Below are 14,112 nucleotides of genomic sequence, written 5' to 3'. Positions count from 1 at the left end.
CTTTACAAAACGCCTCCACACTTCTAGTTATTACAAAATATGATCTATTCAAATCTCTGCAATTATAAGTTATCGTTATCTTCTGAACATATGAAGGCGTCTCAAAGTATAATGAGAGAGCACAAAAAAATAATCCCACATCTTTGTGTATAGCAAAATATTTTGTACTTATCATTAAATTTAAGTGTTGCCATGTATGTGACAAAAACTCTAGCGAGTTAGTTCTTTTTATTTTACTTTGACATTTTTCACCTCTTCAGTTTTATATAATATACAGTATATTCCCCCATCATACTGTATTGAGCTTAGAATATAGTTAATTATAAATTATATAAAAATCCCTTCCCCAACGAATATATCTTCATTATTCTAGTTCAAAAGAAGTTTAAAAAAATTACAAGGTAGTTAAATAGACCAACACATTTACAAACCTTAAATTCAACTATATTTAAAATATTTTATAATTTCCATAGATAGCCTAACATTTTGCTAAGCAAGCAAGTTAAACAACATATATCTATATAAACTGCCATTATACTGCTTCAAGGTAACTGAACCAGTGTGGATATTTGACATAGAATTAATATGTGGTGTTGTTGGCAATTATTACTTCAAGACTGAAGAACTCTGTACAATATATTAATACTCTGTTACTAGAAAACTGCTGTATTAAACATGTTTTTAATCTGCAGTATTGAGTTCACAGTAGAGCAGGTAGAATACAGCATTTTACTGTAAGGTTTCAAGCTGTATTAGGTGTATAAAGCACATAATAGGCAGTTACAATGTAGGCTTTAAATAATGAAATCTAATAAATTACTTGCAATGATGATGTTTTTAATCTGCAGTATTGAGTTCACAGTAGAGCAGGTAGAATACAGCATTTTACTGTAAGGTTTCAAGCTGTATTAGGTGTATAAAGCACATAATAGGCAGTTACAATGTAGGCTTTAAATAATGAAATCTAATAAATTACTTGCAATGATGATGTTTTTAATCTGCAGTATTGAGTTCACAGTAGAGCAGGTAGAATACAGCATTTTACTGTAAGGTTTCAAGCTGTATTAGGTGTATAAAGCACATAATAGGCAGTTACAATGTAGGCTTTAAATAATGAAATCTAATAAATTACTTGCAATGATTTGTTAATTTTTTTTCCCTCAGTATTTCTGGCTCCTCGTCCTTTCTCGGGGCTTAGTTGGTATCGGAGAGGCAAGTTACTCCACCATTGCTCCCACCATCATTGGGGACCTTTTTACGAAGAACACACGTACTCTTATGCTTTCTGTTTTCTACTTCGCCATCCCACTTGGAAGGTACCTTCTTATTCTTAAATTCACTTTTACATACATATTGTTAATATCTGTGTAAATTAGGAGACAGAGTACTAAGGAGGGAGTTGGACTGGCTGGATGAGTTCCAGGAGAAATACAAGCCCTTGAGTGAATAACATAATTGCTAGTGGTGGTCATATGATTTGTTTGCGAGTTAGCGGGTCATTGGACCCACAAGTAAATGGTAAGAATTTTGAGATTAAAGAATAAAATACAAACTCTAATTTATTTTAATATTACGGGGTACATCCTTCACAGCTTGTTCTTGTGATATGGTTGCTAACACTTTGTAGTGCAGCAGGGTTTCTTCTGGTAACTCCCCATTAAAAAAGGAATTTGACATTGCATAACAAGTTCAAGATGTACATTTTTTATAGAACTAATTTGATTCTGAAGCGTTACTAATAAGCAGTATGATAAGGATAATGGCCCTTTGTGAAATTAAATAAATGTACTACCCTTTTAAAGCAATTGGTACAGTTTAAGGATAACCAGGCTTCACAGAAAAAGTTGCTGTTAATGCTATCACATCCCCTCTTAGGCTAGGGCAGTTATCCCCAACCAGTAGCTCGTGAGCAACATGTTGCTCTCCAACCCCTTGGATGTTGCTCCCGGTGGTGTCAAAGCTTGAGCTTCTTTTTGAATTCCAGGCTTGGAGGCAAATTTTGGTTGCATAAAAACCAGGTGTATTGCCAAACAGAGCCTCAATGTAGGTTGACGATCTACATAGGGGCTGCCAAATGGCCAATCACAGCACTTATATGGCACTCCAAGAACATTTTTCTTGCTTGTGTTGCTCCCCAACTCCTTTTACTTCTGAATGTTGCTCATGGGTTCTAAAGGTTGGGTTGGGGATCCCTGGGCTAGGGCCACACGGGAAGATTCAGGGAGATTGGTCGCCTGTCGACTAATCGCCGCGTCTTTGAGGCGACTAATCTCCCTGAATGGCTTGCTGGTATCTCGAACCCGCTAGCGCTAAAGTCCCCTGCGCCTATTCACACGCGGCGATACGTTTTTCAAAGTCGCTCAAAATTTCTCACCAGGCAATTTCGAGCAACTTTGAAAAACGTGTCGCTGCGTGTGAATAGGCGCAGGCGACTTTAGCGCTAGTGGGTTCGAGATACTAGCAAGCCATTCAGGGAGATTAGACGCGGCGATTAGTCACCAGGCGACGCATCCCCCGAAATCTTCCCATGTGGCCTAGCCCTAAAAATAAATAAAGGATCATACAGAGGAAAGCAACTATACCATTTAGTCATTTGCAAGTATGACATTCTTAAAAATAAAACAGGATTAGCTAGGCTGGACAGGATAATGTATGTCTCAACCCTGATAAGCTCTTTGTCACAATACAGAAGGAATGCCAGAAAAGATACCTCTCTGCTCTGGAGTTATATCCTTTCTGCCCAACTTGTTAGAACTATATAAATTAATTAGTTTTAACTAATGGCTATGAATATGCCCATAGTAAGAATGCCCTGAATTGACTGGTGTGTATACTTATTGATTGTACTTCTTTTGTTCTAGTGGCCTTGGTTACATCACTGGATCAAGCGTTAAGCAAGTTGCAGGGGACTGGCGCTGGGCCTTAAGGGTAAGGAAATACATATTGTTCTTGGATCCATTGTAACTTTATTATTTATTACCATTTAGCATTTTAGAGACAATTCAGAGTTAATATTGAGTATTTGTACTGGAAAAAGGTAATGTCCCCCAAATAAACTTCACGCAGAACTACAATAAGCAATAGACTGTGACTCAGAGTACCAGCTGTATATAATACACTAGATGCAAGTTGCCTTGTATCTCCTCCTCCCACAGACCTGGGATTCAGATACGATGAGTAACTAAGGGCAGGGGTGGGATGTTCTGATTCATCCATTGGCAAGTAAATATCAGAAGAAGCCCACCTCTCAACCTAACAGAAGTAATGCATAATGTAAGAGTAATGGAAGTGCAGATATAAGTAGCAACCAATCAATGTCTCAGAATAACATGAGTGTCCAAAATGCATTAAGAGAGAATGCATGCTTCCATGGATAGTATGTGGTTACTGAAACGTGCAAATGTACCTTACTGTCTTCAGTCACCCCAAATATGTCCCATTTCAGGGATCTGAGAACTATTGGGAGCAACCTAAGGATATTGCATATGCAGGTGCCTGGGCATGATGTCATGGTTTATGACTGATAACCAATATCCCTGTTTCAAATATAAACACTCCTTTTACCATGGACATATTTTCTCCAATGCATTTAAAACCTTGCAAAAGAAGATGCTTAAAATTAACTGCCTTTTTTTCTCTGAAAAGAGGAAACTACAGAAATCAGTAATTGTTCTTCTATACTACATTTTTTTAGCATGCATGTAAAAAGTTCATTCCATTTATTATTTGATGCTAATCATTGGGTTGGGCACCACATTTTTCTGGCTGCTGAACTCTCCAATGACCATTTCCTGCTTTGAGGGGAAAAACACACTCTCAGTTTCCACTTGGTTTTTGTTTTTGCTGTCTCCTAACTTCCTTCTTTTCTGGACACAAAGGGCATTAAAAATGTCTGGTTAGAAATATAAATATAGGCAGCGGTGTAGAGGAAGTTGGCGAGCTGCATGGGATCTTCACCTTTGACTTAACTTTTACTCCTTTGAATCCACAAGAAACATAGAGAGCAACTCCATGTTGAAGTAGCCTGGTTAGTAATATTGGGACTGGGAACCTAGTACAAAGTTGAGTATTACCTCCTATAAGCAAAGGGCTACACCTCATGTTGTCCTAATAAGAAATTAATAATGAACTCAACAGTGCATAGATGTATACTTATATAAGTGTATATACTATATAAAGATAACATGTAACTATAAACTTTAATTTATCTAGCTTGGACCATTTAAGAAACAGCCCTCTTAAACACTAAAGAGCTTAAATGCATAATTTGATGTCACACTGCCCTTTCCAAATTACCTTTCAATTAAAAATAGGCAGCTGTGTTCTGATGTAGCAGACACTAAATAAGACCTCTCCCATTTACAATCTTGTAAATACTGTGGGGCGGTATTTTTATGCTTTGCCCATTATGCATAACAACAAATCATTATTCATCATTTCCCTAGAAAAAAAATTGTTGGGTACTTTCTCCATCATGCTTGGAATCTGTGATCTATTATTTGTGTAAGTAGAGGGAGGTAGAGGGTCCTTTTTGGGCCCTTCCAGGTTACCTTGCAGCTTCGCTCCCCCCAGGGAAATGAAGTTGCTGGGTGGCACTAATTGCAAACTGCTTGAATCAAAGGCAGTCAGTGCAGCTCATCGAGCTATAGTTTATAGAAGAGTGCTACATTGTGATCTGATGTCCTTGAATAGAAACATTAATCCCTAGTACTGAAATTCTTCTGCTATGCCTAACAATGCCATGGCATTCATTCAGAATTGCAGGCTAGAACAGGCTACTAATTAATGTTTTTCCTTTCTTGGCACTTGCTGCTCTAATTACAGGTAAAGCTTTCTCGTTAATACATGATTTCCTATCTTACAGGTTTCCCCGGTGTTGGGCGTGATAACTGGTATACTGTTGTTAATATTTGTGCCCACAGCAAAGCGAGGCCATGCTGAGCAGCTAAAGGGGAGCTCCTGGATCCGAGACATGAGGGGACTGATAAAGAAGTGAGTCTGCAACATAAGATGCTGCATACCAGCATGCTAGGGAATGTTAAGCAACAACAGCACCAGCTTACAAAGGGGAACTTGATAGAGAAGGTTTTAGCACAAAACATAGGGGCTTAAATGATTCCCAACAGTTTTGATGTTAGCACATTTACAAAATACTTAAATAACTAATTGATCCAGAAAACAAATGGTTAAATCTGAAATGCCCATTATTTTTACCAAGCTTTAACCTTTGTCACTGCTTGGTTAAAAGCATTCATAAACTGGCCTCAAAGATTCCAGCCTGGCACTGCTCTGCATATCAATATTCATCTGTTTAGTCATAATGAAGGCTTAATGCTCAGTGCCATTACAGATAACCAAGCATAATGTTTTCACACAAACACGTATATTAATAAAAAGTTTCTATTTATATATACTATATTCATGTAAAATAGAAATATTTTGCAAGAAAAGAAAGAATATCATGATGAGATGAGTATTAAGTCAGTAAAAGTTGGAAAAGGTGCTGTGTTTGTGTTATGTTCATTTAGGGACATTCCTAATGGTACCAGATACAGTGACTTGCTGTGAACTGAGTAGATTGCAAGACCTCAGTTGGATATAAGATGCAGCTAAACTCAGCTGGAGAATCGAATTATAGGCTCTGCAGCAAATTGGGGGGGGGGGGCTTCAATCTCAGTAATTACTGAATTTAATTATTTTACTTAGATCTTAATTGTCTCTTTGGCTGAAGACCTACTTAAAATGAATGGACTGCATAAAATACGTAAATCAGTTATACCTCATAGGAATTTGCAATTGCTTTAGGGTTTAAAGGAACATTAACCCACTGGTGGTAAATCACAAATGTAGTGTTTCTGTGCATTTAGATCTTAGACATGAATACATAACAAAGATACTGTTTATAAAAGAGGGACACCTTTTACATTCTTCCGTAGTGTTAAATTCTTCCATAGTGTAATTCAAATTCCTGAATAGGAGAATATAAGTGGAGTCAAAGAAAAATGTTTCATACAGCCTGCTAGAAAATATATGAATATAGATATGTCTCAATTTCAAAATTAAAACTATTCTCAAATTACCATATACTGGTCACTACATCTGAATTTACTGAAGAAGGAAGGAAGGGCATACTACATTGGGAAGTGGCATTATATCACCAGCCATCCTTTATGTCAGCAAAATTGACATTCATACTGGCACAGTCTGTTATTAATTAGATGTGTTGACGTTAAAACATAGAGGATACATGTGTACTACTATTCCTAATTATCAATGTAAACTTTGGTTTATTTTTTACACCCAGTCGCAGCTACGTCTTCTCATCGCTGGCAACATCCACTGTATCGTTTGCAACGGGTGCTTTGGGCATGTGGATACCTCTGTATCTGTATAGAGCTCAGGTGGTCCAGAAAACAGTGGAACCATGTAGCATTCCACCCTGCAGCACCAAGGACAGGTAAATACATTTGGTTTAGGTTATTTCGTTGTACAGGATTCATACTGGCAAATGAAGTCTAAGGGTATGCCCAGAGGCTACATGGGGGTAGGTATTGTGCATAAAATGGCAGTTTTTAATGAAATATTGCATAATTCTGGCATTATAAGGTTGTTAACATAGAGCCATATTCAATTCCACAAGAAAACATTATTTTATGATTTATCGTGTAAAACTTATGGGCAATATTCAATAGGAGGAGGAACTGGGAGCAATTAGTGGAGGATTCTAATTCAGTTCCAGTTTATTTCTCATAGTCTTTAGTTAAGTTTTCATGTGATAAACAGCAGTATCAGTTTTGCTCATTAAATTGCATCTGGCTGTATGGGTAAATCTGGAATTGAATTAGGAGATGAAATTGAATCTGGCCCATAGTGTTTACATTGCTCGAGAGCATTTTCACCTCCAGATATTGTACTTGTAAAATGAAGCTTTAGAAGGATAGGTGTCAGTTCAGAAGCTACACAGGATTCTAGGACATCACAGTTAACCTTGTATAAATAACTGAATATTTAGTGAGTCCCTAGACTAGTTGTTGTCAGATGTTTTCTAGTTCAAGCCCCACTTTGATATCCAGCAACACTTCTAATAATATCTAGGGCAGCAAGTAAACGTTTGCATAACTATCTTTACCCTTCAAACTTGTGTTTCTGGGGTGTCTGGAAGACCAAATAGGGCATTCTTCTGAAATCTCACCCTAACTGGCCTTAGGACTGGGCCCTGTAGGGTGCATTAAACGTGCAATTGAGTGCCAGCTTTATTCATTCTTTGTAAATTTGGATATGATTTCTTTTTTGCATAATGTTTTCTATTTTTCTTCCACAGTTTGATATTTGGAGCGATCACTTGTCTAACAGGCTTTCTAGGTGTAATCATTGGAGCAGGAGCAACTAAATGGTGTAGACGGAAAACTCAGCGTGCAGACCCACTTGTCTGTGCTGTTGGCATGCTAGGATCTGCCATCTTTATCTGCCTGGTCTTTGTTGCTGCTAAAACTAGCATCATAGCTGCCTATGTAAGTGTTGGATCTGAGGATCAGGTGTTAACTGCTATCTACTGTATAAATAAAGTAGGGTTTTTCATATACCTTGATTATATAACTTGTTATGGCCAAATGTTGGCTTAGAGCCAAAGTCAGCTAACAACTTCCTTAAAGTACCCATGGGGAAAGGTGAGTGCCATTGATCATAATATAAGCAAGACGACCAATGAAATTAATGATATGTGACCTATTTACAGCTACACACGTTCACATTATCAGATACCACTTATAAAATATTTTCATTGTTCTTATATAATTGGTATGTTAATTCATCCACTGATTCCAATTCCATATAAATTGTAATGCTTGTGGCACCCAGTCATGCTGAAACATACAGTTTCTCTATTCAACAGCCGCAAAGCTAGTCCACTATCACTAAAGAAAACAAGCAAATTAAAACAAAGCATTTTTGTGTTATGACAACAATATATCTTTTTAATCTGGTGAAGAACAGGACAAATGTTTGTACAGGGACATAAGGAAACGTTGCTGTGATCAGTGCCTATAGGCCTGTTAGTGAAAAATGCTAAAGGGAGAAGTGCAGAACCACAGGGAGGCATAACAATAATACTTAGAGATAAAAGACTTTGGCAATATATAAATACAGATATTTGTGAGCGGAACTGGTAGAATAACTGACTGGTATAGGAAGTCTCTGCATATGCAATTTCCATATAGTTTAGGTTTTTGCATCTGACTTTCCCAAACAGCCATTTCAGAGGACTCAATTATTATTTATAGCTTTGCTTAAGCTGGCTATTTTTCTTTTTTTATTAGTTTTCTTTTGCAGCTTTCCCACCTGCCCCTTTAGAATCAAGTCCGCCGGTCTCTGTGCTCCAAAATAAATAGCAGAGTCATGCGGTTGTTTGCACAATGCCCCACACAGTGGGCAAAGTGCAAAAAAAATGGTAATAGCCGGCCTTTTTTTTTGGGGTATCATGAATGCACCCTATTATCTGTTTCTTATTTGGTTCAGTCTGTTCAATCATTTTGGGAACGCACCCACTCATACAGACAGCATTTGTACAGTTTACATGGAAAACTACCACATTTTATAAATAATCTGTGCATGTTTAAGTGGGGTACTTGTCTTATTGCTACCCAACTTTATTTAAGAGGAAGTGGGATGGAATAAGGGTCTTTGAACATATCAGAATGTCTGCATATCTTTAGGATTACAGCTTCCTCTTTTATGTACTAGTTAACTGTATTTTCGTAATTGATGTTCCTTTAAGGATCCCATAAAACATACCCAGGAGAGTAACACAAATGGCACAGTCTTCTAAAGCATAAAAATAAAAAGGTCTTTAAAGCAGAATAACACAATAGCAAGAAAGCAAGTGAAAGGGGGAAGCTAATCATAGGGAGGAAAAGCAAACAATAACTGGAAATAGTATGTTACAAGATGTCCACTTCAGTGAATTAGGGATGCCCCATGACTCTTACCATTAACCATGCACACTGGGGTCTGGCACATATTACTTTCTTTTTATCCAGCAAATATTGGGGCTTGCAAACTCAATAAAAATGTTATTCCAGTACAAAAGGCTTCTAATTTATTAAGCCTAAAAAGCCATAGAAGGGTGGTGCTAGGTAGGTGGCAATTTAAGTTGAGCACCGCTGTACAGTACCTAATCATAGGCCACTGAGAAAGTTGCCCAAATAGATATGTTTCTTAAAGCAAATATACTCCCTCTTCCTTTAACCTCCTGCAGTTACAAAGGATTACTAAGTCCCTGCTTTGTTATTGTATACATATTTCTTTTATCCTTAGGAGCACGTTGTAACACTGTATACACAGAGTATATATGACGCTTACCCTTCATTTGGTGAATGATCTTTCCTTCCTGGCTTGGGCCAGAGGCTTGTACTGAATTTTATACAGGATAGAGTAGGAAGGATTAACTGAAGGGGAAATGGCTTCTCACAGTCTGCTGCACTAAATAATAGCAATACTATCCCCTTTTCAATCAAGATACAAGTATGGCTATATATATGTACTATATGTCTTCTAATGCAGAGTTGTTGTTTTTTTTTTGGCAGATCTGTATATTTGCGGGAGAAACTCTTCTGTTCTCTAACTGGGCCATAACAGCTGATATGTTAATGGTAAGTCAAACATTTCTTGTAATGTAAATAGATCATATTATGTTTAACATACACACATGGATATACACATATTAGATCCAGGGCCACACGTGCAGAAAGGTCCCCTGTATGACCCTGTCCATTTAGTTATCTCCAGACAGAATGTTGTAGTTTACTGTCAGTGTAAAGTTAAATGGAATATTCCACTAACCCTTAAAACACAGCAAAGTAAAAAGACAAATTTGTATTGCCATATTATCTGTAATGGCCAAGACATTCTTATTAGATTCCTGTGCTAGCTCTTCTATATTGCTCAGTCTGGCTGCTCTACGAATACATTTACTAGCCCCTTTACCTTTCAGTAGAGGCACTTGCTGTGCATATTACAGTGTGAAGCTGAAGCGATTACCTCTATAAAGCACTCATGTTAACAGTATAAAGTACAATATAACAAAGTAGTACAGGACAATATCAGCACAGTTATACTCATGCAGGATGCAATTTACAGGGATTCAATTTCTACATACAGGTATCTGAATATGAACCTCTGTACTACTTTCTTTAAAGGAGTTTCAGTTTTTTGAGAAGCATTCCCTAACTGCTCAGATCTCTTCACTTTCAGTTGACAGTAGCCACTAGTTGTAGCCCAACTACAGAGCCACTGTGGCTTCAAGTTTTTCTTTCTGATTAACCCGTCAGTACATTTAATCCTAAAGCACATCATTTAGATCTAGGTTTAACAGGCAAATGGGAGGGGACCATTTTAAATATGGCAGGTGGTAGGTCTATGTTTATCATTGCTGCATCCTTCTCATGAATTAGAATTCAATATAAATGAACTGCATGCCTCAAGGCTACCCTGAAAGCTGAGTAAGGAAAAAGTGCCAGTATATTAATGCAAACTTCATGGTTTAGGCACACAATGCCTATAATATACAAGACAAATGCTGTATGTATTTATTATGTGCATGTTTATTATTATCTTATAATACACAAAAGCCATGAATATCTTTTAAATTATATCCTTATAAACGGTGAGTTCTGATGTCATCAGTTAGTCGTGATGTCATTTCTGTCACATGACTCACTAAAACGTGTGTATTATAACAAATAAAGTACCCCCAGTTGCAAATATGAGGATATTAGAAGTTACCTCGGAGTTCCATGACCTGTATAAAAACCTTGTGTTTTTATATGGTCATGAAACTCCTCGGTAACTTATAATATCCTTATATTTTACAAGAGGGGGTACTTTATTCACTATATATTTCAGGTTTACATTTTGCACAGAGAATTGCAGTACCATCCTTCTGAATGCTGTTGGGCTTTATTTGCTTATTAGTAAAATCATTTCTTCTGCTTTGGCTGTATTGAGGCAAGGGAAAATAGCTGTTGGTTTATAGTCATCTTGTAAAATTGATGATTTTCCTGTAATTGCAAATCCGCTTCTTCTTTATGAAACTTTGCAGGATTGTCCCTTAGGTGTGAGACATGAGATTAATGTTAGACGCTCCTCAGGGTTTTTTTAGCTTTTGCTTTCTCTGGAGGTAGCATTACCTTCAATGCCCTTGCCTACAGGGTCACTTCTACCAGACTCATTCAGTAGGCATCTTCTTTCTTAGATTAACAGATAATAGAAAGTGGAGTATGTGAATACAATGCTTAATGCAACCTTTTGCCTTTGCGCTTTGATTAGCTCTTGGTAAATCAACAGCCGTTCAATAGAAGAGATTGGCAGATTAAATGAATTTCTGTTTAACTAGTAGGCCTTCGGCTATTGGCACATGTATGTATCAGATGGGATGTTAGGATCATGAAGGGAAAACTATCTGGTGGTTTGTGTGTATGTGAATTCGCTCTTTGCACTTGTATTAGTAAATAAAACTTACTAGCAGCAGGAAAAATACAGAATGCAGTGTGAAAGGCTTCACTAAATGCAGCTATGAGTTTAGTATATATTTTTAAAGGTTCCTCATTAATGGCATGGACACACGGTCAGATTCAGGAAGATTAGTTGCCTAGCGACAAATCTCCTCTTCTTCGGGACGACTAATCTCCCCGAACTGCCTTCCCCTGCCTTCCCGCTGGCTACAATGTAAATCGCCTGGGCGATAGCACACTCGGATCACTTTGTTTTCCGAAGTTTCCTCATGAGGCAACTTCAGTCGACTTCTGAAAACGAAGGCAGGGGAAGGCAGTTTGGGTAGATTAGTCGACTTGAAGAAGAGGAAGTTTGTCGCCGGGCAACTAATCGCCCCAAATCTGACCATGTGTCTCTGCCCTAAAACTGGTTGCTGGTAGCCTGTGTAATGTGTACCTAAAGAGGTATATGTCTGCACATACATTTGTCCTATATTATGTGTACAGTACATTTGCAGCTGCTAAGGAATATGGATGTAGTGAATGTTTCAGGTCATTGTGCCTGACATCAACTGCTGAGAATCCATAGTCCAATCAGTACTTGCAAGGCACAGCTGAGCAAGTGAAATGGTGGCTATAGACATTGAGTTAATATTTGTAATACTTTCAGTGAAATCAAAACAAATACGGATCCGGCACATCAAATTCTACCTTAACTTCTTTCTTCCGCTGGCATCTGAAAAATCTGCATCTCATAAATGTATAACCTCTGAATAATTTGATGTAAATAAAGAACACATTCTTTTAGGTCAGCATAGTTCACAGTATTAATATGTTTAATGAAAAATGAAGGCGCACCATATGTTGCAGTGCTGCGCTGCAGGGACTAATATATATATGTAGACATTGTGTAAATGGAGAAAGCTGCTCTAACACAAACAAGTTGGACTTATGAGGGTTCACACAAAGGCACATTTCACACATTATTTCCTCCTGTTGCTTTGCAGTTGGTTCAGTTAATTCCTGAATTCTGAAAAATCTGTTGGTCTTAATGGTAGCAGGTTGGTTCTATCCTGTGTTGGGGTAAATGGCAACTTCTGTATCAGCTTAAAACATAGAAAATATAAATTAAAGCCCATTTGTAATTTGTTTTAAGTCATCGCCACTGAATGCTATAGTTTACTAGATTGCCACACATGAAAGCTTACAGTGTATGATGCATGGATTTCATGTTCCATTACTTTTAGACAATAAGAGCATGGTATATTTATGAATTCTGGTTGTTGTATTTTTGTTTATAAACCTGCCAAATGCTTGAAGAATTTCCATGTGTTATTTGATGAGCATAAACACTATGGGGCACATTTACTATGCGGCGAATAATCGAGGGTTAATTACCCTCGATATTCGACCGTCAAAGTAAAATCCTTTGACTTCGAATATCGAAGTCGAAGGATTTAACCGCATTTCCTTCGATCGAACGATCAAAGGAAAAATCTTTGATCGAACGATTAAATCCTTCGAATTGAACGATTCGAAGGTTTTAAATCCATCGGTCGAACGAAATTCTTTCGATCAAAAAAACCTTGGAAAGCCTATGGGGACCTTCCCCATAGGCTAACATTGATGCTCGATAGGTTTTAGGTGGCGAACTAGGGGGTCAAAGTTTTTTTTAAAGAGACAGTACTTTGACTATCGAATGGTCGAATAGTTAAACGATTTTTAGTTCAAATCGTTCGATTTGAAGTCGTAGTCGAAGGTCGAACTAGCCAATTCGATGGTCAAAGTAGCCAAAAAAACACTTCGAAATTCGAAGTTCTTTTCATTCGAATCCTTCACTCAAGCTAAGTAAATGTGCCCCTTGGTATAGGTAATACTAGTCTTGTATCACTTGCCCCTGAAACAGTGGTAAATGAACTCTGTAGAATGTTCTTTCCTGAAACCAGTGCTTTTGATACCATTTAGTTAGCCTTTGTCTTTCTCTGAATTCTCGAGACAGATTTTTTGCAACTACTCATATCAATAATTACACCAATTAGACCGCTCCCAGTTTACCCCCCCCCCCCGCACTGCTCCGTGTGCTCCTTGTTGGGTGCTCTGTCTGCAGCATCCCCACAGCTTGTCTCACACCAACCAAAAGGAAGATGGCACTCCATTCAAGGATAAAGGCAGGTTTATTACAGACCCCACAGGGATCTCACACCCTACACGTTTCGGGACTCAATCCCTTAATCATAGGCATATAATCACAAAAAAAAAAGTATCACTTGCCCCTGTAACAGTGGTAAATGAACTCTGCAGAATGTTCTTTCCTGAAACCAGTGCTTTTGATTTTTTACCATTTAGTTTACTCATATCAATAGCGCAATGTAGGGCCCATTGTTTTTTAGATTTTCCAGAGACATTGTTGGAATGTACAGCTTTATGTTTATGGCATTGTGAGTAGGAAAATAATCATGACAATCTCCTGCTAGCTCACAAGGAATTTCCTATTGAACATATTAAAGTAAACATAGGACCTTGTCTTCGGACATATTTTTCTTACAGGAAATGTTTTAGATGTTATGTTCTTGGGTGATATGTTAAAAGGGCAACATATAACAAGTGCCTGGTAAGCAAAATAGCT

The 14,112-nt window shown here is 37.7% G+C and overlaps 1 protein-coding gene across 2 annotated transcripts in view; it reads left to right on the top strand.

Annotated features, from left to right (window-relative positions):
* Positions 1 to 14,112, top strand: part of spns2.L (spinster homolog 2 L homeolog) — a 79,874-nt gene that overhangs the window by 51,173 nt on the left and 14,589 nt on the right. For both annotated transcript variants that reach the window (XR_001934455.2, XM_041582276.1), the window contains exons 4-9: positions 1,165 to 1,316; positions 2,862 to 2,928; positions 4,865 to 4,992; positions 6,305 to 6,457; positions 7,322 to 7,511; positions 9,582 to 9,647. Coding sequence is in view for 1 of the 2 variants with exons in the window: in XM_041582276.1 (XP_041438210.1) it covers positions 1,165 to 1,316; positions 2,862 to 2,928; positions 4,865 to 4,992; positions 6,305 to 6,457; positions 7,322 to 7,511; positions 9,582 to 9,647 (756 nt within the window). In the remaining variant the exon portion in view is untranslated. The remainder of the gene's footprint in view (positions 1 to 1,164; positions 1,317 to 2,861; positions 2,929 to 4,864; positions 4,993 to 6,304; positions 6,458 to 7,321; positions 7,512 to 9,581; positions 9,648 to 14,112) is intronic.

Source organism: Xenopus laevis, chromosome 2L (assembly GCF_017654675.1).
Source record: "Xenopus laevis strain J_2021 chromosome 2L, Xenopus_laevis_v10.1, whole genome shotgun sequence".
Classification (NCBI taxonomy): Eukaryota; Metazoa; Chordata; class Amphibia; order Anura; family Pipidae; genus Xenopus; species Xenopus laevis.
Note: the sequence above shows the minus strand (reverse complement) of the source record. Positions and strands in the feature narration are given on the sequence as shown.